Source organism: Stenella coeruleoalba (genome assembly GCF_951394435.1).
Source record: "Stenella coeruleoalba genome assembly, chromosome: 4".
In the NCBI taxonomy this organism is placed as follows: domain Eukaryota; kingdom Metazoa; phylum Chordata; class Mammalia; order Artiodactyla; family Delphinidae; genus Stenella; species Stenella coeruleoalba.
This window is the reverse complement of record NC_137149.1, coordinates 37,777,222-37,803,279: the sequence shown is the minus strand read 5'-3', so window position 1 is coordinate 37,803,279 and position 26,058 is coordinate 37,777,222. Positions and strand designations below refer to the sequence as shown.

Here is a 26,058-nt window from a genome sequence, read left to right as displayed (position 1 = left end):
TTCTCCCCACAGAGCTTCGCCGTTACAAAAGGGGCTCATCTATGTGTCATTAGTTCCTGCAGGGCACTGCCTTCTAGAAACCTCAAGGGCAAGGAATTGAAGGTTGGATTTGGGCACCAAAGGTCCACCCCACATACAGGAGGCCTGGATTGGGTGAGTTTACAGGAGGAGAAGTATACTGCAGGACTCAGTGCAGTCACGGATCCAGCACCGAGAAAGCCAGAAGCCAGGGCCTGGAAGACAGTGACAGGCACTCAGGCAGGAGTCTGGTGAGGTTTCCCTGCCAAAAAGCCTCAAAAGGTTTGCCTCAATTTGCATACTGTAACCCCTAAAGTGATGCTGTGCTCCAAAGCCATTTCCCCTAAGAGATCCTCACGGGTCATAAGAGGTAGGGAGCTGCCCTGCTCATCTGAATTCAGACTCTTCCATTGGTTACAGACTACCTTCCTGTTATCTCCCCATGAGTAATCCAATCTCATTTGCAGGATAAAACCCTCGCCAGTGCAGTTTGTCTCCAACACCAGACCGACCTTAGCAGTCCTTACACAGCCTAGCAGAATCAGCCATTTAGCTGATTTATCTGGGGCACACAGCACAGCATCTGGAACATAGTAAAAACTTAATAGATGTGTAGTCAGTGTGGATTTTGCCACACGCCTGGAGAGTAATTCTACAGTTTACAATGCACCGTTATCTACTATCTGCTCGAAGTCTCAAAATACTATTCTACCATTTATAGAAGTTGGATAGACAGTTGGCAAAGCAAGACAGGCAAGAAGCTAGAAATATCCTGTGTCACAGTACATCCGTGAGGCCGAGACTCGTTTGTACGTTCCATCCAATAAAGGATCATCTGAAACAGTCTAGATTCCTGTCCACAGGGCCAGATTCAAGCTTGGGTACCTTGATTCTTTTGAGCTAACCTGGAATTGAACATAAACAAAACCAAACCTACCTAAACTGAGTTGTGTGCACAGCTGCTGATGATCAAGAATTGCTGTTTCATTTAAATGTCTTACTTGTTGTCATGTTAGTGATCTAATTTGCCATGGGAATGAAAGTATTTTTATGGCCAAGATACCCACCCCCTTAGTCTGGAGCTCACTTATCGACACTGAAAGTCTTATGTGCTATCCCAGCACTACTTTTTTTTTTTTTTTTTTTTTTTTTTTTTTTGCAGTATGCGGGCCTCTCACTGTTGTGGCCTCTCCCGTTGCGGAGCACAGGCTCCGGACTCGCAGGCTCAGCGGCCATGGCTCACGGGCCCAGCCGCCCCGCAGCATGTGGGATCTTCCCGGACCAGGGCATGAACCCGTGTCCCCTGCATCGGCAGGCGGACTCTCAACTACTGCGCCACCAGGGAAGCCCCCAGCACTATTAACTCAGCCAATTCCCTTTACACTGAGCATAACTTAGCTCATCATCATTAATGAGTCAGCCGTAGAAGGAACTGGTTGATTTGCTACCTAATCAGATGTAGCTTTATGGGAAATAATTTTGGGACTCTACACCCTTGAAAGTTAAAGACAGTTCTTTCTGTCCAGGTTGAGATGTTAGACAGCTGTGCCTTCTAAATTTACATGTTTGTATCAAGTGGGGACAATGCAAGACAGAAGGTACTCATTTTTTCTCAGGACCATGTCCCAGGGCCCACCTCAGGGCACTCAAGGAGAACTGGTTCTTCTAGCTGCCGGTAGTTATCATGACACAGCCAAAGACCACTGCCCAGCACAGTGCGCCCAACAATGCTCTTACCCTGAAAACTCTTCATCTATTAGTGTTAATGACCATGGACCCACATGTACATCTCCCCCACATCCATAGCTGGGACTCTTCCATGGACCTGAGGAACTAAATCTTTCAACAGTCATGGGAGATTTAGCTGCATGATGTCATCTACTCCATGAAAATTATGGTCCAACCGCAACTCTAAGAATGTCACTATATGTTTAACACACAGTGTGTTTTAGAAGTTAGTTTTAAGCATTACCAAAAGATACCAGACTACCCGCAAGCTGTTCTACTCCTCACATGGCAGGGCCCCTGGAAGCCCAAGCTTACAACTGCAAAACATGTTGTCAGATCATCTGCTTGGTGGCCTAGCTTTTAAGTGACTAGATCACCTACCACCCAATTGCCCAAGCCAGAAATCGGCCATCACTGGGCTCCTTTCCTCACCCTGAAATTCCATTGCCTACACGTCTTTATCTACTTCCTGTCCCCATGATACACCCCACACACTGTAAGTTTCAATTAAGGTCACTTCTCTCAGAAGATATTTCAACACCTTAGGAAAGTGAGGAACCCCATGCCCCGTGTCTCTGTAGCACCTCCAGCTACAGATGACACCCAAGATGCTATTCTTCCAAGTTATGTACTTCCAACAACTGTATCTGAGCAAGGTTATGCTTCTTCCCCATGAGGAGCTCAAGTTTTACAAAGGGATAGAAAGTATTCCAGGGCCTAGTGCACACTAGGTTTTCTATTTGTGTCTAACTTTTCAACGCCCATGATTAATGCAATGGATATTTCAACTAACAAACATGATCCCATGAGTTGACACAGGCCAAAATTTTTTGGAAACATCCTTTAAGTATGTTTTCTTAATTCCACCCACGATCAAGGGTGATACTCAGTATTTTGACACTAGATAGTGGAGTGGTTGGGGGGTGGGGAACCCAAGGGAGGGTTGAAATAAACTTCCTCTGAACCAATCCTGAACTATCATGACAAAGTAAACTGACATCCATTCAATGGCTGACTCCACACTTACTCTGCCTGGGATTAAGCACTTACAATTTCCAAGTTTTAGACGTTCACAGTGGTGTTCCTGGGAACATTTCTCTTGATTCTACCACTCCTGGAATTAAACGACCTCTTCCCGTTGGTTTCTAGTGGTGCAGTAACTGAGAATCACTTCAACACCCATAGCACACCAGGCAGACACCGGGTGCATGGATGACTTGCAGAAGTCATGCTGCCTGACCTACATAGTCTCGATCCTGCAGGAGCAAGCCTCCCAAGGACCCACAGTCATCCTCCCCAGCATGACTAAAGCCTCCAACTGTGGCCAACACCGCAGCATCCTCCAGTCTTGGGAATTTCAAAGGGACACAGATGCGCCAACCTCCTGAGAAACGACAACTACAGCCCAAAGATTCATAGGACTTAAATGGTATGGACATGCCAGAGGAGACTGCAAGCCTCTTGAAATTAAAACCAGATGCCAGCCACTCCCAGACGTACACTAGTGGTGCTGCCTAATGCACTAACTTTGGAGATAAATAAGCTGAGGCTCTGACACCAGCCTCACCCTCTGCAATCTCCCTTTGGAACTACCAACTTAAACTTCAAAGTTCATGTTGTCTGCAAACAGAGGCCCTTACTATCCAGTCCCAACAATGCCATCAGTAGAGACTGGAGCCCACACAACCAGGGACAAGAAACGTGGGCCTTCTCCAAGCCCAGACTCAAGCTGGGGGCATCGAGGCAGAGCTGTCTTGGGCGGCAGACACCACCCTCCCTCTGCCCTTGGAAGCGGAAGTACTTCATGGCCACGCCAGCCAGGCTGAGGAGTTCGGCCTCCTCACATCTTAGAGGCAGACTAGAGAAACAACCAATATATGTGAAGCAGGTTTGGAGATGGCCAGCAGTGATGCCCCAAGGAGTCAGAGGCACTGGCCTGGAGTAGGTGTTGGCAGAAGCCAGGATGAATTTCTAGAATGTTTGGGCAGTCCAAGATCCTCAGTTACCTGGGGCAGGGGTTGGAGCTACTCCTGCAGAATTGGGACTTGAAGACACCCTGCACTCAGTTATGGAGACTCAGAATTTTTCCACGCCTGCAGTGGCCAGGGAGAATGACCCAAGTGCTGACCAGACTAGAATGCAAGGACACACCTGGGAAGCTTTCTGCAGAAAGCGAAGCCCCCTTGACCCAAGGCTCCATGTCATTACCAAGGGCACCAGCATGACTCTCAGACCAGACACTCCACAGTAACACAGGATGCCAAGAGATCCTGCAGCCAAGTGCCTGCTTCCTGGGTGCCACCCGGACAGAACAGTGCCCAGAGCCCAGAATCACAACCGACCACACATCCAGCCAGAGACTGTTGGGTCATCTGGCATCAGGATTGAGAGGCAGAAGCACTTTGATTCTGAATATTTGCCCAAAAAGGGCAAACCTTTTCAAATGAAGTATAATTGACGTCATCCCTGAACTTGCCTGAAAGAGCTACTGGTTTCTACCATTTCCTGGAACACGATCGAGTAAGTTGCCTATTCAAGAACACAACTGAGGCTGACAAGTGTTGGTCTGTCCAGTTTAGCCCTTTCTCATGTGCTTAGAACAGCTTGGGCTCTGGAGAAGGCAGACCCAAGTTTGAATCCTGGTTGTGACCCTTGCTTTTGAACTTGGGCCAAGTCATAACCCTACCCAAGAGCATGCAAAAAAACCAGTACCTGACTCACAGAAAGTGAGTGCAAGGGCAGAAGTCTGTTGTTCCAGAAAGGGAACCAGGGAGGCTGGGGTGAGGACAGGACTCTGTCACCTGTCCTCAGGGCACTTCAGCCACCATGCTGAGTCTCAGGCAGCAGCGGAAAGGCAAGTGGGGCTGTGTTAGTTGTATGGCTCATGGGAGTTCTTTGTGCAAAAAGCAAAGGGGAACAGGGGAATGGAGTGACTGCTGCCCTGCGGGGAGGAGTGAGTGAAGTACTTAGGCCCAAGTCTCTGAAACCAGGTGTGCGGGGCTCCTCTCCTGGATCTTAGAAGGATCAGATAATGGAGGTTGTTGTCTATGAGGTGATGGCTTAAAGAAATGAGGATAGGCCAGTAACTTGAGTAAGGAGAATATATCCCCTGAGCTATGTTTATTAAATCTAGGCCGAAGCTATGCAGTGCTACTAAGTTCTCAGAAGTACATCCACTGGACATAACCTCAAAGGGGAAAGTTTTGTATGCAAGGTTTCATAGCTTGCAAGGAATTGCAAACTCTTACAGAACTAGTTAGAGGTGTTAGACACTCACCTGTTTGCAAAGCCCAGAGCCCTGCCAGCCTGTGAAATACTGTTTCTTGTCTTCAATTGAGCAGCCCAAGGAGGGACCCAGTAACAAGCTCACACACAGGGTTGGAGGTAAGAATTCACTTCTTGCTCTTGCCTTGGAAGAACTTACAGAGGTTAACACTCATAGGTTTATATAGGCGGGTCAGGGTTTTGCATTATTTATCCTCTGACAAAGGTGTGGAGGACAAAAGCAGAGCTTTTGCTGTCATGGCCCTCAATAGTTCTCCCTTCTAGGAGGGCAGCCCCATGCCCCACCCCAGGTTTCCAGGACACAAGGTGGGTACCATGTAGCTAAGTTTGCCTCATGCGCCTTCACCACCCCAGTTCATAGCTAATTGGACTATGGTTGTGAAACTGAGGACTAGATCCATTAAACTGTACTGTAACTTGCTTAAGTTGTAACTTGCCTTTACTCATCAAGCTTGCTGTAATTGTTCTTGCAAATTGCATCCCCTCCAAGTTTCACGGAGCCTAGACTTATCAAGAGATTCCTTTAACTGCCCCATATAGATAACAGCTGACACATGGGTCAGTAATAGTGAAGAGTTGCCTAAGTGTTTTTCAGGAACTTGGAGCTAGTTCTGGCCCAGCTCAAACCAGTCAAGACCACTGACCATTCAACTGGGCCTGCGCGAGTGTCTGATGGATGACCTTTTGCCGTCACAGGGCCAAAAACACCCTCAGATCATGTTAATGTTTCCATTTTCTGAACACGAGTCCCGTGAACCATGCAACTCAGATACACGTGCAGAGCAGCGATTACCTCTTTTCCTGCCTCCAATCACCTTCCCCTGCGTCTCCAACCACCCTATACTCTTCACCCATGAGTATGCCAAGCCCCTCACCTTCAGGGAGCCAGATTTGAGGTTCGTTCTCCAGTCTTCTCTCACTTGGGGGCCTCCTGAATAAGCCATTTCTCAGCTACAAATCTCAGCGTCTCAGCATTTGGCTTGCTGTACTCATCAGGCGAATGAAACTGGTTCAGCAACAGAGGGACCCTTGATCCAACCTGGGCTCAATTATCGGGGAATCTGGAAGTGAGGGTCTGCTTGTGAAGCAGATTGAAGGTGATGGCAGTAAGACTAGCTTAAGGTAGGAGAGATAGAGGCGATCGCTTCCAGGGACACTTTATATAGATGCTTCCTGAGTGTGGCTTACCTGAGCTTGTTTACACGTTACAGAGAAGGACCCAGGAAAAAGTAAGATTCCTAGAGGAGCAGGGCTAGTAATAGGGAGGTTACCCTAGTGCACAGCACATCCCGACATCCCCTTCCAAGAGGTGGGCCAGTCCAACCCTGAGCTCCTGGAGGGAGCAGTGCCCACCCTGCTCCCTGTTCCTCATTGCAGCACTTGCCATGGAGCTCTTTTGCAGGGGCCCAGCGCACTCGAACAGGAAGGAGATCCCTTTCCTCAGACTGACGTGAGAACACGAGTGTTGAAAGTGAGCAAGCAGAAGTTCAGAACGGCTGTCCAGCTGCTCCTTTGTTTCTCCCCAAAGCTCTGTATAGACTCCCTGTATAGACTCCCAATTTATGGAGGAGGCAACACGGCTGAGGCAGATTCCCGTAGGGCTGCACATCCTGAGCCCTCGTTTTCACTGCAAAGCAGTTGGCAGAACCAAAGGGGGCAAAGGTAAAGCCTCTTCATATACACATCTAGAGCCAGACTAAGGGTTTCCTCCGAGTTACCCAATTCAGGTAACTGCAACCAGTTTCCCCAAAGGCAGCCTAGGAGTTTTCCTGGAGAAAGACTTAAGGAGTTGCCCCAAAGTGCATGTTTTTAAGAGACACTATTTTACGTGCTTGGAATTCAGTGCAAAGTCATGTGATGCTCTTGGGGCTCATTCTCTCCAGGATGAGAATCAGCAGCTTCCTTTAGCTTGTCTGGTAGGCCCTTCACTAAGTATTGGAAAAACATGGTCCCCGTTCTCATGATGTTTACAGCGGGGGCAGGGGTAAGCAAGCTGGATTAATCCAGCAGGCACAGCAACAAATGTTAAATGCTTACATACAGTTTAAGAATTCAGTTGAATGGACTCTGGCCTTAAACTGGGGTGTCAGGGAAGGCCCGGAAACAGGTGCAGTAGCCCCAAGGCAGGCGCTGTGCCAGTGGCAGAGCTGAAAGACTCGGTGAAAGAGCAGCTTGAGAGCCACGCTAGATCAGATTTGGTGAAGGATTGAACGTGCGGGTGAGAATGGGTGGATAAGGTTTCTGACCAGTGCAGCTAGAGAGATGGGGTCACTGGTCACTGCAGGAAGGGACCCCCCCAAAGGAGTCCGGTCTCATTCGCTTTGGTTTGGTCCTAGGCGGCTTCTCTGGGACATTCCCGACGTGCCAGAAGGCAGTTTCAGAAGTGAGGGTCTCAAAAGTCGCTGGACTGACACAGCAGTGAGTCACCAGAGTACAGTCGTTTCAGGGTCCCCACTGGAGGCCAAGGTCACATTGTTAGGTGGTTGTATTAAAGGCGTGGGTGAGTAGGAGAAACCGAGGAGAGCTGGAAACACAGCTAGCCACATCTCAAGTATCAGAGCCCTTACAGCTGAAACAACCAGACCAGGATCACCCCAGAGAAAAGCACCCTGCATCCCTCTTCCTTCCAACTGCCGCAACTCCCTGCCAAGTCACAAGTCACACTGTCTGTGACTTACGTTTTATAAAGGCCAGCATCCCCACCACACCCAAACTTTTCTCAAGCCCCCAGACCAACCTAATTTACTTGTAAGCTAAAAGAGCCATAGAGCCTAGTATCCTGCCAGGGGTTTGGAACTTAATTCTAAGTAAGTTTGCTTTATAGTCTCATTTTCAGCAAGTCCAATGAGGCTTTACCTACATGCATAAGGGCTTGAGGCTGAGGCCTAAGTTTTACTTTCAAGTCAGTCCTTGCATTACATAGATGCCCTAGGAATGAACTTAAGTTATCACACCTGCTCTTAACCCAGTCCCAATAAGGGTAATAATTAAATCCTGGTTTCTCAGAATAATTAATTACAGCTCCCACCTGGAGAACACTTCTTTTTCATTTCTGCTTTAGAAATCTCACCCTTATGTACAAAGACACAACATTTCTAGGGTCCTTCAATTCACAAAACTACCTTCCCATCTACCCTGTGCCAGGGACACACTCCCGACAAGAATAGGGAACAGAGCATCAGGAATGCACTTGCAAGGGCTGGAAGGTTGCAGTTCAAAATAAGGTGGTCAGGGTAGGGGACTTTCACTGAAAAAAATGACGCGAGCAGAGCATTTAAGTACTTTTCAGAGTAATTCCAGGTAGCGAACAGAGGTGGGGGGGACCCCGCAGGTGCAAGAGCAAGCTTGGGGCACTCCTGGGGTACCAAGGAAGCTGGGGTGCTGCAGAAAGCAAGAAAGGGGGAGCAGAGCTGAAGGCAAAGGAGAGTACGATGGAGTCTTATGGAACGCACCACACAGGGCCCAGCAGGCCATGTTAATCCCTTAGGCTTCAATTTTGAGATTCCAAGCACCTACAAGTTTTAAGCTGAGGAACAGATTTCATCCTCAATTTTCAAACCAACAGGCTGCAGTCGGGAGAGCAGACTAAGGTGAAGGTCGGGGAGCAAAAGCCAAGAGACCAGATAGGAAATAGCTGAGTTAACACAGGTAAGACTTCAGGGCTCTGCAGGCCTATTAAGTGCAGGACGCAAAAAATGAACCTGGATGCAGTTTGAAAATAGAGCGAACAGGATTTCCCAGTGGATTAGATAAAGTCAAGGATCACCCCGAGGTTTTCTAGTTTGGGCTTCAGGCCCTTTAGCATATTCTCACACTTACCCTCCTCCCCCCCAATTCCGATGGAAAGACAGCCCCCAGCCCCTGCTGAAAGGTGAGGTTCAAAGTATTAATAACACCTCAGAACCCTTGCTTCTCCCCTCGCAACGAGCCGCTGCCTCGATATTACAAGTGGAAGCTCCCTTTCCCTTCTGCTTTCTTCATTAGAAAATGAGCTCTAGTTTTTTCTTCGAACGTACATCCCCTTTGCTCTATGGCTTCCTAGCTTTCTAAAAGGAAGTATTGAGAGAGCCCGGCCCTGCAAGGTACATCCCTAAAGTTCCTCCTGCCAGCTGCTTTTTTCGAGGATGGGCGACTCCCAGTTAGTCTCGCTTTAAAAAGAAAGCAAGAAAAAGCACTCTCCTATGTTTACAAATCCCAAGCTGGCGCCTCACAGCTTCTGCAAACAGCAGGCGCCCACCCGGCCGGAAGGCTGGCGGCTCGGAAACGCCCGCTACGCAAACACAGGCAGGAAAAAGGCTTCCCCGGAGCGCTCCGCTGCTCTCAGCGCCCGCAAAACTTCACCAAGAAGCAACCTCGAGTACCCCAACCTTCCGCCCACCCTTCCCCAGCGACCCCCACCCTCACAAACCTCGCCCACCAGTTCCCAAGAGCGTTCTGACGCCCAGTGCGGCTGGCCCCGCCCTTTCACAGGGCCTCGAGTGACGTCACTTCCGGGAGGCGGGTTGCCCTGGGCGGGGCCCGCACGGGGGGAGGGGCGCGGCCAGGTCCGCGCAGGCTCGCCGGGGCCGCAGCCTCCGAGCTGAGCGCTTGACTATATATGGTCAAAGCTGGGGGCGAGCCGCGCGCGGGGCCGCGCTTCCGGGTTCGGCGCGTCCTCAGCGGCAGCGCGCAGGGCAGGGCGCGAGCCGGCCTCGGAGACCCGGCCTCGGACCGCCCCCTCCGCGCACCGCACGCCCGGCGCCGCCTTTCGGCCCCTGTCCCCGGTTCGGCCTCGGCCCCGTCTGATTCTCGGCGCGCGCGGCCCCGGAGGCTCTCGGCGAGCGCTGCGCGGTAACAAGTGGGCAAGGATGCCGTACGAGATCAGTAAGTGCCGCGGCCCGGTGCCCCCGGGATGGGCTCCGGCCCTGCCTGGACCCCTCGGCCATCGGCGGGGCGCGAGGAGCGGGCGGCTTGGAGGGGTCCCCGGGGCGCGGGGGAGGGGTGCGGGCGCAAGCCGGTGAGCGACCCGCCACCCTCAGGGGCACCGCGCGGCGATCCCCGGCCAGGGGGACGCCCCAAAGTTGGCGATGCGGTCGGAGCCCCGCGGAGCCCCCGCATCCCTGAAGGGCCTGGTGGAGAGCGCGGACCAGGAAGTCGCGCCGTCCCCTGCGCTCCTTCAAAGTGGCGACCGCCCCTCCGGGTAGAGGCAACAGGTGACCGGCTGAGACCGGCCCAGGGCCCCTCTCCTTTTCCCCCTCCCCTCCCCTCCCCTGCTCTCTGTCCTCAGCCCGGCGGGGGGCCGAGGCAGGGGCTGCCCCTCATGTGCTCTGCTGCGTTTGTGTCTCTGCAGAGAAGGTGTTCGCCAGCCTCCCCCAGGTGGAGAGGGGTGTCTCCAAAATCATCGGCGGCGACCCCAGGGGCAACAATTTTCTTTACACCAATGGAAAGTGCGTCATCCTAAGGAACATCGACGTGAGTACCTATCCGCTTCCCCTACCAGGCGCTAGTTTCTTCCCTGAGCGCAGCTCCTGGGTGAATTCTTCCCCTTCCACCACCTCACCGGCTGCTCAGCGGCCTGGGGAGAGGACGCCACGCCCCCTCGGCCTTGGGAAGACACCTAGGAAGCCCAGGAAGACACCTTCAAATTTATACAGGCCCAATTCTCTTTCTTCGTGGGGAAGCTGAGGCTCAGATTAGTTCAGTTCAAGAGAAGAAGGGCTCTGGGTTCGAGGGGTGGGACCTTGACCTTGGGGTGGTTGGTGACTTGGCCTCGCTGAGTCCCAGTTTTCTCATCTGTAAAATGGAGGTGATGAGATGAGGCTCCCCTCCACTTCCCCCGTCTGCCTGGGCCCCCTGAGTGAGATGCTACATCCCTCCAGCCCAGCATGCCTGGCAGACACCCAGCACTGGTGAAATGGCACTCGTGTGTAATCATTTCACATCCAGGGTCCCCCCAGTGTGGCAGAGCCCGGACTCACAGCCAGGCCTCTGCATTTCAGCCTGATCTTCCACCTACAAATCTGAGCCCCAGTGCAAAATCAGGAACCAGTGTTTTCCCATGAATCATCTGCATGGGCATCCTGTACCCAGGCTGAGAATTTTTCTAGAGCCCACTCCTTGGGAAATCCTGGAAATTTTCCGTTACTGCTCTGTAATCATTGAAATGACCCAGTCTGCCGGTCAGTCTCCCGGCTGCTAGGACGGCACGCAGAAATCTTTCTTCTGCCTGCCTCAGCTGAGTGGTGGGGTGGGGTATGGAAGCCAGAGGTACCAACATGACCATTTGGGGGTGTATGGGGGGGTTTCTCTTGAGCTTGGGGTGGGGCCTTGTGCACAGTTTGTAGGTGGGTGATTTTGATTGGCGATGCCCCCAAGGGATGTCAACTTAAATTCGCATGTGTTGTGCATGATTACCCTTGGGGGGTTGGAACTGTCGCTTTTGAGATGCCCGTGTTCTCAGGAACCTCAGGGCTGGCTGAGGGAATGAAGGGGCTCTGTGGGCCTTGGTTTCCTTGTCTGTGAGAGGAGAGGCCCCTGTGTGGAATGAGGTACTTCTGGCTCTGCCCCCATCTCTCTGGTCAAGCCAAGCAGTCTGCTGGGAGACAGCTCCATTTGGCAGTTCTCCCTTGCCCAGGATGGCTGAGCACCTCGCAGAAGAGGGGTGGGTGGGTGTGAATGTGCCTTGAAGGTGCTAACAGCTCCTCTTCTAGATACGGATTCCTAGAAAGTGTATCCCGCCTTGCTCAGAACTGGGGGAAACATCACCAAGGACTTAGATCATAAAGATCTGGAGGTCTCCAGAGAGGTCCTGAGATATTGAGAAAATAAAAGTTGAGATGGCCCTTAGTAGATAGATACTCACTTGTAGTTTGTCAAATAAAATGGGCGAAAGCGTTCTCAGGGATACAGTGCAGTGGAATGAATGCTTGGGTTTGTCCCTAACAAGTCACACACACATCGTGGCAGGCTACACTCACTTCCAGATGGGAGACCTCACATGAAGACCTACTGTGTGTCTGGTACCATGAAAGGTTCTTAACCTTCAGCATCTCCTTTATACCCTGCCCCGCCTGCAGTAGACCCATTGCTCAGAACTGGGGTCAGGCTCCGCGAGGTGAAGGTAGCCAGTAACGGGAGCTGCTTCCAGCGGAGAAGCTGTTTACAGCCACAGACAAGCACCCTCTTTGCAGGAGGCATCCCCTGACTTGTGGAACCCATTCTGCTTGTTCTTCTGAGCTTTCTATTCTTATCAGTACTCCAGAGTTTACCATTCTCTTTTGAGGGCGCATCTGCTTTCCTTTCCCATCTATTTGTAAGTTTCTACAGGGCCACCACTGGGATGCCGATGTGTTCCTTCCTCTCTGTTCTGGACATACATCAGGCATTTAGGCTTTTGTTCAATGGGGGTGGGCCACTGGTACTTGAGTAAAGGTGGGTACATTTTTAATTAGGGCAGAGTACCCCTGGGAAAAAGACATGAATCTAATGAACATTCCGGAAATAGGAAGGAAGGTGATCTGGTTGGAATACAGGCTCAGAGTAGAGAAGAGACATGAAAGGGCGGAGGGGACCAGATCGTGGAATGTCCAACAGATGTCTGATTGGCAGCTCATACTTAATGTGCCCAAACCATATTTGGGTTTCCCATGTGTCTGTCCCCAGAACAGCGATGCCACTCCCCAGCTGGTCAGGCCCCAACCTTGGACTTCTCTTTAGTTCCCCCTTCAATGCCGTATTTAGTTCTTCAGTGAATCCTATTGACTCTACATTCAAAGACTTAAGAATCTGACAGAACTACTCATCCAAGCTACCATGCTCTCTCGCCTGGATTGCAAAAACAAAAGGCCAAACTGGTCTTCCACCCTGGCCCTCCTCTAGTCTGCCCTCAGCACCACGGCTGGGCCAGTTGTATTAAAATATGAGCTCAAGTTGCTCCTTTGCTCTCCCCGACCCACCGAGGCTGATAGGGCCTTGCTGTCCAGCCTTGCACCTTTGATCTCACCTCACTGCTCACCTTCTCCCGCGGGCTCCAGGCACCCCGGCTTCTGTGCTCTCCCTGGAGCACGCTCCAGATGGGTCTCAGGACACGGGCATTGCTGTGCCCTTTGTCTAGATGTTCTTTCTTCAAATAGCTGCATGGCTCGCTCCCTGTCTTGCTTTATGTTTCTGTTTAGATGTTGCCATGTGGCAGGGGCCCCTCCTAAATAGCGCTCCCATCCTGGCCTTCTCTGTCCTTTGGTGCTAATGGTGCCTTGGGAGCCAGCCAGCGAGCAGCCACCCTAACCTGCTATGTCCTGGCCTAGCACAGTACCTGGCATGTAGTGGGTGCTCAGTAAGTCATTTATTGATTGAAAGGCCTTGAAAGCCAGGCTGTGTCGTGGAGATAATAGGCAGCCACTAAAGGTTTTACTGCATGGAAGTAAGAAAGGCTTAGCCTGGTTCAGGCTGCTGGACCTAAATTGTGTGGCATCTACCTTTATTAACACCAAGCAGGTATCAGACCCTTGCTGACCTTCCACTTGGAGCCACGGCTGTCATTCACTTTATTTCCTTAAAAGTTGTTTTGTGAACCCAGCATAATGGCACTTCTTAAGCTGGTAGAAAAGAGTGTTTCTTATCTATTTTCTTTCAACACATCCGATTGCCACACCTTGGAGAGGAAATTCTCCACAGTTAAAAGCATGCAGTGATGTGGCTGTTCAGAAAGGAGTATTCCAGAAGGAGGGAACCTGATACATTCTTAACTCTAGGCCTGCATCACCTAGATGTAGTCTGGGAAGGTTCCTCCCAGTGGCTATGAAGGAGCCTGTTCATATTCTGAACCGCCCAGGATCACTTCCCTGTAAAACAGCTTTGGCAAGTGAGCCTCCCGGCAGAGGCCCCTCCACTGCCAGAAGCAGCCAGCAGATTTGCTACAAGGGCAAGTTTGAGGCTTGCTTTTTAAAATACCCAGTCCCTAAATTCCAGAACTAATATATATATTTTATACACACACACACACACATATGTGTATACATACACACATATGTGTGTGTGTGTATATATATTTGGAAAAAATGATTTATATAAAGTTAAACTCCAGGGAGCACAGTGTTTGTAGCAGTTTGATGTTGCTCTGCTTCCAGTCACAGGATCAGTGGACTCATCTTGAACAGAATATAGACCAGGTTGGGAGGTGTTGAACTTGAGTGCTGAGTTTCACGCAGAATGATCTGCTGCCAGTCATGTGCAGAAGGGCCCCCTGTGCGTCCCCTTCAGGTGGGGGAGAAGGACTGACCTCGTCCCTTCTGTCCCATTGCACGTGCCTCCGAGTCCCTGCCGAGTGCCGCCGCCCCGCGGGGAGCGCAGACACAGAAGAACCGCCTGCGCGGAGCTCGCTGCCTCGGGTGGGAGTGAAACGGGCCCCCGGGTGACAGGAGGAAGTGGCGTGTTTGATTACCGCCTGGACAGAAAGCCAGCAGCAGGCAGCACACGTGTGGATCCAGGGCAGGGAGAGCACTGAGGAAACGGGCTCCGAGAAGGCCCCGGAGCCGAGTGGAGCCCGAGTGGTGGGGACGTGCCTCACTGGCTCCCAGGCCAGTGGCCCTCAGGTGCTTTGGATGTGACATCAGTGTCACCCCCTCCCCCGCCCATTGCCAATCGTGGTGCGGCCCCCCCACGTGTCAGCTGGCTCCGGGTGGGCACTTCCATTTCTCTCTCCTCCACCCTTCCCCCTCCACCTCCTTTACTTGAGCCCGAGTTAATCCTGTTACAAGTATTTATAAGCACCTGCTTTGTAGTGAAGCCCATGCCTAGTTCTGGAGACACCCCAGCAAAAGCCTGTCCTCACGGAGCTTGCAGTCTCCCAGGGAAACCAAGACTCAGACGGGACTGATGCTGAGAGGAGACGTGCCGTGAGGACTTCTGAGCAGCTGGGGGCCCAGGAAGGGACCAGTCAGTGGAGAAGGGGTGGCGAGAGGGCCCCACATAGGTTGTGGAGTTTTGTGGCTGGAGTACTGGGGTTGGGGGGAGCAACAGGCAGGCAGGAGAGGGTGCGGGGCTCTGGTGCTGTGGGCCGGGCGGCTCTGAGACAGCCCGGCCCTGACCAGAGGCCACCAGAACCTTGAAAAGTTTCAGCAGATAAGCAGTGCGGTAGAGAACTGGTTCTGTATCTAACGGAGGCGGAAGGGAGGCCGGTTAGGAAGCTGCTCTAAGATTAAGGCATCATCAGCTGGTTCATCCGATCCTCGGTCTTGGTGTTGCCCACACACATTCCATCTTGCCGAGCCCTGCCCGCAGCCACAGTGCCCAAGATTAAGTCAGTGGTTCTCAGTGAAGTGGTTTCGCCCCCGCTTCCACCCTGCTAAGGGATGCTTGGCAATGTCTGAAGACATTTTTGTGCTACTGGTATCTAGTGGGTAGAGGCCAGGGTGTTGCCAAACATCCCACAATGCACAGGGCTGTCCTGCAGCCCGAAGTGTCAGCAGGGGTGATTGAAGAACCCCAGTAGGTAACATTCTAACGCACCAGGTTAGCGCTTTAAAAGAAGTGTGTCCTGAGTGCTTTGGGAGCAAGAGGGAAGGACCAGCTGTGCCACAGAGCCGCAGGGAAGGCTTCTGGAGGAAGGGCACTTTTGAGTTGGGTTTTGGAGGGTGAGTAAGAGTTCTCCAGGAAGGGCATTGAGACAGCAGAGATGGGGGGAGTCTAGACAGGGAGTACAAGTGCATGGAGGTTGGAAGAAGTGGTGAATCAGACCTGGGCCCTGCCCTCTGTGGGAAGCTTTGTGGATATAAGAATGACATGTAGTCCAAGGAAGAAAGTACTAAGGGCAGTGGGGAGGGAGGTTAGGGAAGGTAGTGTGAGCTTTCTGGGCTGGGAGAGATATTTCCAGCTTGGAGCATCAGAGAAGGCTTCTTGGAGGAGGTAACCTTTGCTTGAGGTTAAAAGATAATTAGGAGAAGGTTATCTGGGACCGGGAAGTAGGGAAGATATTCCAGACTGAGGCAGATAAAGGGAAGAGTCACAGCTAGCGATCTGATAGAGGAGGGACGAGGGCGGAATGGGAAACGGACTTTGGACTGTAGGTCCAGACGTATGGCTGCGTTCCTCTGGGTGAGAGGGAGCCTTGAAGGTTGAGCAGGGCCGGCTGATCGCACTGTGTATGAAGTCACTGGTTCACTGCTGGACCCTGGGCCAGCCCAGAGGAGGTGCAGGTGCGGGGAGTTCTTTGGAGGAGTGAATGTACAATGCTTGGTGTGTTCTCACCACCCTCTGAGGCACTGTGATCAGGCTGAGCCTCTGGATTCGGACCTGCAGCTCTGGAAGCGCAGAGGTTTGTGGAGCTGCCTGGCAGCGGGGTCGCTCTGTAGTCATTCGAGTTGAGCCCTTGTCGCCGGTGAGCAGAGGGCCCTGCAAGTTGTGTTTGCTGCACAGGTCCCACCACCAGCGCCTGCTTTTAGGAACTGGCTGTGTTTAGAAAGCCAGTGCTCTGGAAACTTAATCCTCCTGAAGGTCGTGCTCACTTTGCCTGGTTTGGAGGAGGCCCAGGTCCTTCTCTGGAGGCCTCCGCAGTGCCGTGTCCCGCAGCTTCAGTGGTTGGGCGGCCTTCCCGATCCGTGATATGTCCATTGGGTTCACAGGGGGCCAGGTGTGCCGTGGCAAGCCGCCATGCGCTGTGGCCGGAGCCACCCCTTAACCTTACCTGTAAAGTGCGGTGGTGACCTCTGACATCAGCACCTGAGCCTCAGGACAAAGGAACGTGAGAGAGCCTTGAGGGGCTCTTTTACTGACTTCCCCCCTGTGTTGTGGAAAGGTGTGGGGGGAGATTGCTTAGCTTGCTGCTGGGCGGGGGCTCCGCGCACAGGTGGGAGGTGGGCGTGGCCTCCTCCTCCAAGGCACCTGCACTGCTGGGCCCTGAACCAGCCCTCTGCAATGATGCGATCAGAGTTGGGACTTAGAGCCTGGCGGATCAATGGAAGGCAGAGGGGTCAGTTCGAATGACATTGTCAGGATATTGTCCCGGTCCCAGGAGGGGCAGGAAGAACTGGATGGAGTCTGGGTGGGGCAGAAAGACAAGGTGGGGTTGAGAGCTGTTGCAGAAGATGGGACAGGGCTGGGGCAGGCCTGTGGGGTTGGGGAGTCACAGGTTGGGGGCAGGGCAGGGACAGTCACAGGGTAGAGGGTGAGGGGCAAGGCTGAGGTGAGCCTGGGGTCTCGGTGAGATGACAGGAGGTTTTCACGGGCTCTGCCTGCCTCTGCCCATATCTGCTAGAGACCCACGGGCCTCAAATGCCAGGGCTTCCTCCTGGTTTCTGCCTGAAGTCCCTTGTCCCCTTATGGGGGCAGGGCAGGAAGGAAGTCCCAGGGGAGGGGCACGCCAGCCTCGCACCCTCTGGCAGGGCAGAAAACCCAGCCCCGCTCTGAAGGTCTCCCCGCGGCTCCTGGAGTTGGCTTCCTTCCCTTCCTGTCTCATTCCCCGTTCCCGAGTGCTTCCCCAGATAAACTGCACACCCCAAATCCTGTTCTGCCTGGAGACCGTGGAGGGGGGAGGGGAAGAACTGCTGCCCACCCTGAGTGTCTGAGTCCTGACCCTGCTGGTCTGTGATGAGCCTGGCCTGCAGTGGACACGCTGGGCACAGGGAGGCATCATCTTTGGCTCAAGCAGCCGGCCTCCCTGTGTGCGGAGCAGCAGGGAGGGGTTGCTGCTGGCCGGATGTGTTATGTTCTTTATGTTCAGCCTGGAGAACTTGCCCCCAGTTGTATTGGGAATACGGACGAGGTGCTGTCTCATCCAGCCCAGAGCCTGCTAGAAGGCCGAGCCTGCTGGGGATGACCCTGGGGTTTCACTCACCCTGACCTTTTAAGGGCAGAACTTCCTCCCAGAGCAGCTGCTTACTCATCTTCCACCAGCCACCCACTCACCCTCTAAGGGCAATGCCAGGCTGTACGTCCAGCATGGGCATTGCCCTCGGGGGGATGGCTTTCCCATCCATAGTGCCCACATGTGGGTGTGAGAGTCCTTGGTCAGCCTCGAAGTGGACAACTGAACAAGAGCCCTTGTGGTGGCCTGGCCACAGACCGCTTTTGCCAGCTTCTCTGTGAGGGAAGTTGTCTCTGTTAGAATGTTCGGGTACAAAGGACTAACCTGGGCAGGGACAGGTTGGGTTAGACGGACGTTTAATGGATCCTGGGGGTCATCATTTTATTGAGGCGTAATTTAGGACAATAAAATCCATCCGTTTTAAGTGCACAACTTGAGTTTTGACAAACTGATACTGTCCCATCACCACCGCCATGATCATGGTACAGAACGTTCCAGTTACTCCCAAAAGCGCCCTCTTGCCCCTTGCACTCTGTCAGCCTCTCCACCCTCCCCCCAGACCCTGGCAGCCCCGACCTGCTTTCTGTCACTGTGGGCTTACCTTTCCTACACTTTGATCAGAAAGGAACCACGCAGTGTGTTCTCTTTTGCGTCCGGCTTTGTCACTTAGCGTAGGCTTTCGAGGCTCCTTCCTGTGGTTGAGGGTGTTTAGCTGTTTGTTGCTCTCTGTTGGCCGAGTCGTGTTCCGCTGGGTGAACATTGCGGTTTGCTTCTCCAGGCACCTGTGGGTGGATGTTTGGGTTGTTTCCACTTGGGGGCTGTCACGAACCTTCAACCACGTGTGTCTTGTGGACATGCGCTTTTCTCTTGGACAAATACCTAGGAGTGTGGTCGCTGCGTTTTTGTATAAGTGAATCTTCATAGATAACACGCTGGACTATTTTCTGGCTGTATCATTTTGCATTCCCACCAGCAATATATAAGCATTCCAGACTGTACCCCACCCATCCTTGCCAGTGTTGGTGACATCAGTCTTAATTTATTGACTCTAGTGAGTATGTCATGGTTTCTCATTGTAGTTCTGATTTGCATTTCCCAGAAGGCTAACGACATTGAGCGCTTTTTCATGTGCCTGTTTGCCATTCAGAATATCTTTGGATGCCTGATATATTTCTAATTTCATTAAACAAATGTTTATTCTGCAATGGATTAATTTATGAACCACATACATACTGTATCGTATGATGCTGAGTGTTAAGTCCTAGGGGGAAAAGGACTATGTAAACTTTTTTCCCCAAAAAAAACACTTACTGAGCATCTGTTATTTGCCAACTGCTGTGATGGCTAAAGAGATAAATGCACATGAAGCGGGTCAAAGAAAAGTTGGAGGAGAGGGCAAGAAGGCCAGGGACTGGTATGTCATAACTGCCTTAGGGACGTGTGAACTGCTTTGCAAGCACAGGAGAGAGAAGCACAGGAGGCTTCGCGCAGATTTCCCCTCAGTTAGGCCTGATAAGTGGGTGTTAGCAGTCAGGGAGAGGCGTTGCTGGCGAGGGCACGGCGTTTACGGAGACAGGGGGCTTACAGGAAAGGCAGGAGTGTGGTTGCCGGGGCTAGATCTTAGGGGGCGCTTCTCCGGGCTTACTCTGGTGGGATGGGGGGCGGGATCCAGTGGCCGGGAGGCTGAGTAGAGTCCAGGCCTCTGACCTTGTCGAGGGGCATAAGGAGGGGGTGAGGGGGGAGACAACGGGGTGGTCGTAGAGGTGGGGTCAGTTGGGGGTCAGGTTAGGTGTGCCTGCAGCAGCCTCCCTGGGACCCGATGTGTCCACAGCCTGTGGGAAGCTGCCTCTTTTCCACGGGCACTTGGCTCGCGGAAAGCTGTCAATGGGTATCAGGGATTAGATGGCTCCGTCTTTCTTCCCTCCTGGGAGGAGGCTCGGCTGTGGAGACAGATGGAGAGCATCTCACAGCACATGCTCCAGGTTTGCTGAGAACCGTTGGTTGTGTGTGCAGGGGTGGAGGGAGTGCCATGATCTACTTAGAGTAAATTCTACGTTGAAACCTTACTGCTGAGTAGCAGAGATGCTCCTGGTCCCAGATGCTGGCCCTGTTCTTGCTGCAGAGTCCAGCCAGCCTTGGATTTGTGCCACAAAAGGCAGTTTCCCAAACAAGGGATTTGGACGAGGAGAGGCTCCTGGCTGCCTGCCCCCCTCTGTTGCCGCATCTCCAGGCCAGAGGCTCTGGTTCGGGTCAGACACTGCCTGGCAGCCTGTGATAGAGTTGGTTCTGAACAGGGGAGACCCGCTTTGGGGGAACTGGACTCAGAGAAGGCAGCAGCAGCCGGCAGCTCCCCAAAGTGGGAGAAAATGAGAGTCATAGGTTTTTTTCTAATTTTTTCTAAGTTTCTAATGAAACTTGTATTTCCTGTATATATTTCACAAGTACATATTTGCTTGTACTCTGGCAAGGAAGGAAAAGCAGACAAAGGCAAGAAAATCACCTCGAATTTTATAAAAGAGTTAAAAACTACCTAGAATTCTATCACCCAGGCAGGTAAGTATACTTCTGGGATTTTTTTATGGAGGTTTTGACTTCAGTATTTGTGTGTGTGTGTGCGTGCGTGTGTGTGTGTGTGTGTGTGTGTATTTTCCCACCCAAATCCATTAATCCAGAGAGCGGAAAGCAGTTTGCCTGCTTCTTGGTTCCCTGTGTTCATTCTGGTCTCCTCCCTGCAGAACCCGGCCATTGCTGACATCTACACGGAGCACGCCCACCAGGTGGTGGTGGCCAAGTACGCGCCCAGCGGATTCTACATCGCCTCTGGAGGTACCTGTCTGTCCTCGCGCATGGCTCCTTGGTCCATGTGGTGTGCCGTCCCCCTCCCCCCAGTCCTGGGGCCAAGCTGGGCGCCTGGCTTGGGAGGGTGGGGGGTGGAGGAGGCAGGGAGGAAGAGGGAAGACCCTCCAGGATGGGGATGGTAGGTGGGGCGAACGTGATGAGTTTCAGTTGGGGCTGACAAGGAAAGGGTAAGCCAGCAAAAAGCCCCTTTCCAGAACTCTAGCTGTCCGTGTTCCAGCTGGTTGCAACTCGGAGGTCAGTGGAGATGCTCACGTGAGGTTGGCTGGAGGCCTCTGCAGGCAGCTGTACCGTGATGTGTCGGAGCCCATTTTGTGGGTGTGTGTGTGTGTTTCTGACTTGCAGCTTTGTCTCATGTCACCTTTTGCTGTTCCGTTCCCTGTACCGAGCACACCGCCAGCCTCAGGCAAGCACTTGTTCCATTGGTGGTCAGGGCCTTGGCTCCATCCAGCCGGGCTGGGCAAGAGGAGGGACATGAGCTCATCACATTGTAGGATGCTCTATTCACCCGATTCCTCGAGGCTGGTCTTTTACTATTTACAGATGAGAAAGGGAGGCACACAAGTTAGCGTGGCTTACCACGAGTCTCCCATTCGTTCATTCGTTCATTCATACACTCAGCGGATGTTGGCTGTCTTGTCTGTGTCCAGCCTGGTCTCAGGCCCCATGAAGAGCTAGGTGGATGAGCTGATGTGGGCCTCGTCAGCCTCCCTGGAGAGTGACAGAAATGAGCAAATTGCTGAAAGAACTAACAGCCGGTGGGGGAGGGCCGGGATCATACACCCCGCTGACCTGTTGTCTACAGTGCCCTCACTCCCTGCATGGCAGGCAATGCAGACCTGTCCCGGAAGGGGCCGCCCCTTCCTAGCTGTGCAGCCTTCCTTAAATAACTTACCTTTGTGGGCCTTAATTTTCTCTTCTGTAAACTGGGACTGTTAGTTCCTACCAGATCGGTTTGGGGAGGACCCGGTGCAGCAATGCATGTACAATGCCTGGGGCAGCCCTGGCACTGGTGGGCACCACAGGGGACCGTGGTGTCTGTCACTGAATGCCCGGACGCACCAGGGTGACAGGCGTGCTGGCTGACGGCTAATGCTGGCCGCCCGAGGTTGTGTGTGAAGGGTTTGGCCAGGAGCTGGCACAAAGTGGTCACTTAATGATTTTTATGTTTAGACCTACTCTGACTCCGTCTGTAAAACTTGCTCTAATTTATATGCTACGATTTACTCTAGCCCTGTGATTTCCCCGCCCCCCACCCCTGCCTGCCAGCAGAACTCCCCTTCGTTTAAAGCGCCGTGATTTGGGCCTGGTGCCTCCTAAAACCGTGTCTTCTCAGGAGAGAAGTGTGCTTGGCACAGCTTCCCTGGCTGCTCTCTGAGCTGTGGCCCGGCTGCTGAGTCACTCACGAGCCCAGGCCTGCCCTCCGGTCCCCAGGCAGGTAGTTTAACCAGACAGGAATCACGGTCTTCAAATGCTGGTACAGAGACCGTTGCAAAGGACAGTCCACAGAAGTAAAGGCTCCATCTGACGTTTTCCTCTCGTACAAGCGCCCTGACTTGGTGGGGGAAGTGAGGGAGGTTGGGCTGCAGGCAGGCGTGGGCGGTGTATTTTATGTTTCTAGCGAGCTGGCCCTTTGAATGGAACAAAGACTACAAAACATTTACTGCAGAGATTAGGGCTCTGGGCTAAACATAAAAATAGTGTGGTGTGTAGGGTTTGGAGATGAGGTGCTGTGCCCTCTGGCTAAGTGGGTTACCCGGCACCCGGTGTGCCTGGGGTGGGGCTGGGGTCCCTGAGGGCAGGGGTCCCCGTACCTCGGGAACCCTGCAGTCACTCCCAGACCGGTTTCCAACCTCAGATCTGCGAGTCTTTAGATCCCTGTAAGTCTGGCTGGTCCACGTTCTGCAAAATGATAGAACCTTCTGGAAGGCCCGTGGGAGGAGCCCATGCCAGGGGCTGGACCCCCAGCTCTGAATGAGACGGCAGTCTGTGCCCTGGGGAACCCTGGGTCCTGTGTGATGTTCTCAGGGCGGAGCCATTCCGGGGCCCGATTTCCCTTTCTAGGGGATCTTCCCAGGCTGCGGGGTAGAGGCTTTCGTGGATAGGGTTCTCCGTGCCCTGAGAAGGATGTGAGGGTTGCTCAGGTGAGGCACGTGGGAGGAGAGACCAGGCTGCAGAGCCAGAGCAGGTGTGAGCAGAGGCCGCCCCCGCCGCTGCTGCCCCAGCAATGCTGGTGTGTGTTCCACACCAAGGCGGGGTGGGGGGCAGGCTCACCATGAACGGCCGTTACCGGATGCAGCTTATTGTCCGGGAGGAGACCTGTTCCCAGTGGTGCAAGGAGGCCTTGTTGGAGGGAACGCTGTCACCGTCTGTCCCCTTGCACTGCGGTGCTTTTCTCCGTAGTCCTGTAAGTGCGTGGACGTGTGTGTGTGCGTGTGTGTGTGTGTGTGTGTGTGTGTGTGTGTCTGCCAGCAGATGCCTGGTCTGTGCTGCGCCCCCAGCACCTGGCACAGGGCCTGGTACCCAGGTGCACCTTGTCAGGGCCGCCCTCATCAGATGGGGCCTGAGTGCCTGGTCTCCAAGCCCCACTGTCTGTTTTCAGCCCCAGCTGCTTCTGAAAAGAATCAAATGCATGAGTTGGGCCCATCAGAAGAGGCTGATGGTCCGGGCAGGGAGACAGTGGGAGAATGACTAGGATGCCTGGCCTGGAGGCGGGCTGAGCTGAGGGAGGTACAAGCGGGTTGCCCGTTGAGTTCAAGGGGTGGAGAGCGGCTCCCTGCTGTCTAGGGGTGGGGAGGGGAACGGGCTCGGCCTTGTGCCTGCAGACACTGTGTTCTCCATGACTCCATGTAGCGCCCTGGGCTGACCTGAGCACGGGGACCACACAGCCTGGCGTGTGCGTGAATGTGAGCACACGCGTGAGTGTATGTTTCTTTCCTGCACACACAGTGCTCCTTTTCTGGCTCCGGCCTCTGCCCCTTCCTTTTCTTTCCCCGTTGGCCCATTTGTTCAGCCAAGGGACTTACCTGGCTCGGGTCAGCCTTGGAGCTCGCCTCGGGCCGCGTGCCAGGCAGTCTGGCTGCACCTCATCCGGAGACCAGGGCCCCCGGGACCCCCTCGTGAGTGCTGTTCACAGGGAGGCTAGCGTCTCATCTGTGCCACGGCGGACGTGAGCCCCACGTGTTTGCCCACGGGGAGGGGTCTCCAGTGGCTTCTGCAGAGCCTTAGTTAATTCACTGACAGTTAGAACTAACTCTAACTCGTTACAAGTTGGGGGCTAGTCTAAGGCTTTATACGTGTTGACTCATTTTATCGTCACAGCAGCCCTCTGGTGGCATGTTATCCCCCCTCTTGTGGATGCAGTTGTAGGTGGTGTTTTAGGCCTACAGAGCCGTGTGGGGCAAGGGCCATGTCTGCAGCCAACGCCCACCCTCGACTGGACCCGAACAGAAGTTGAAAGCTGTTCCCACTGGAACAGTCTGTAGACCTTGCGTTCAGTGCTAAAGTGGCCAGGGGTCCTGGATACAACTCGAGCTTACATGCTGGGGGGAATTGGCCCAGACCTACGCGGGGCTGAGGTCTTAGCCTCAAGAGTTAGTTTAAAATGCTCCACTTTTCCTCCTTATTTGGGAAGTCAGTGCTCAGTTGGGAAGGGGATGTGTCGGGGTTGGTGCTGGGAACTTGGTGATGGGATGGTGGTGGGAAGAGAAGGGGGTGTTACTTTATCACCGATCTGCTGCAAATGCTGCAGTGAGAACAGGCCCGGCGTCAAGTTCTGCCTGTAGCGAGACTCCTTCCAGCAGCCACCTGCGTGTCTCACAAGAGGGTCTCACTCATGGCTCAGCCATGAGTGGTGGGATGGTGCCTTGCTCTACTGAGTAGGGGCTGCCGATTGCCCGAGGCGGGGAAGGAGCTGGGAGGGGAATGGGACCTGCAGACCCAGGTGGGGCCCCTGTGTGGGACCCAGCATGCCCCAGGCTGCCCAGCTGCACACACAGCAGTGCCCTCGTTTGTACTGGTGACTGCAGCCCCTGCACGGGAGATGCAGTGTCACTAGTACTGTCATGTTTTACAAATGAAGATCTTTAGTTCCTGAGTGTCCCGGGGCCCGTATGCCAGTTAGGGAACCCTCCAAGGAAAGGAATACAGTCATATCCCAAGCTGCTTCCTGGGCGGCGGGGAGGAGTGGGGGGTTGCCACCGTGCGTCCCTGGGCTTCCTGACACCCATGCAAGGCTTGAGATCCCTGTGATGCCTGGAGAAATGCAGAGACCCCCTGTTGGTCCTCATGGAGGCAGCAGGCTCTGATTGACGGTGGCTGGGTGTTGTTTATCTGATGAACACACACGCCTTCTCCCAGCTACGCCCGGCCAGCTCCAAAACCCTGGGTGGTGCTGGGTGGCCATGCCTTGTGCCCACGTGGCCCCGGCACAGTGGTGAACGTGGCTCTCGCCGCCCTGTTGTGTCTGCAGATGTATCTGGGAAACTGAGGGTCTGGGATACCACGCAGAAGGAGCACCTCTTGAAGTATGAGTATCAGCCTTTCGCTGGGAAGATCAAGGACATTGCTTGGACGGAAGACAGTAAGAGGATCGCAGTGGTCGGGGAAGGAAGGGAGAAGTGAGTCTGGCCTCGACCCCTCCTGCCTGTGTCCCTTGCTTTGCTTTCTTTCCCGCACGCCCCCGGTGGGAGGGGTGCGTTGACGTCGGTGCAGCTTGGACTGGTGTGTGCTGAGTCCTGTGGGTGCTGGGCTTCCTTCAGGGTGGACTTCGGCAACACACAAGGGAAAACCACACGTAACCACGGGAACCCCCAGGGTTTGTCTCCGGGCCCAGGCACCTTCTCTGATCTGATGTCCTTGGCCCTTCACCTCCCAGAACCCCAGCTGTCCTGCCCACAATCCAGGCAGCAGGAAGCAGGAAAGGGAGCAGGTGAAAGCGATGCAGCTCCTAAGAGTGTTATCGGGTCCCTCCCAGCAGCAACGCCACAACCACACCTGCCGAGAGTGAGGCCGGATGTGTTCCCTAGTTGGGCACACCCCATGGCCACCTTACTGAGGAGGGAGGAGGGGGCGACAGGACGCTGGGTGGGCGGCTCTGGGGGGCTGCTGCACTCACAGAGCCAGTGACCAGCAGGGTCAGTACCGCAACCCAGGTGTCTTACTCCGAGTGCAGTCAGGGTTCCCTCCCCGGCACCTCTGCCGCCCTCAATCACTTGTACTTGTCAGACACATATCTTTGTTTCCCTTTCCTAGAGGCTCCTCGTAATGTGTGTTCTGATAGGTGTTCATTCTTCCATAGCTTTTCTTCAGGTCATTCCTGTTGGTCACAAATGGTAACCCAAACAATACATTTTCGTTGACTGTAGACTGCTGGCTGACAGCAAGGCAGCATC

The 26,058-nt window shown here is 53.5% G+C and overlaps 1 protein-coding gene across 1 annotated transcript in view; it reads left to right on the top strand.

Moving 5' to 3' along the window:
- Positions 1 to 9,589: 9,589 nt before the first annotated feature.
- The window catches only part of WDR1 (WD repeat domain 1), a 39,864-nt gene continuing 23,395 nt past the window's right edge, over positions 9,590 to 26,058 (top strand). The window contains exons 1-4 of the mRNA XM_079920903.1: positions 9,590 to 9,894; positions 10,361 to 10,482; positions 20,545 to 20,635; positions 25,137 to 25,284. Of these exons, the coding sequence (XP_079777029.1) occupies positions 9,879 to 9,894; positions 10,361 to 10,482; positions 20,545 to 20,635; positions 25,137 to 25,284 (377 nt within the window). The 5' untranslated portion in view covers positions 9,590 to 9,878. The remainder of the gene's footprint in view (positions 9,895 to 10,360; positions 10,483 to 20,544; positions 20,636 to 25,136; positions 25,285 to 26,058) is intronic.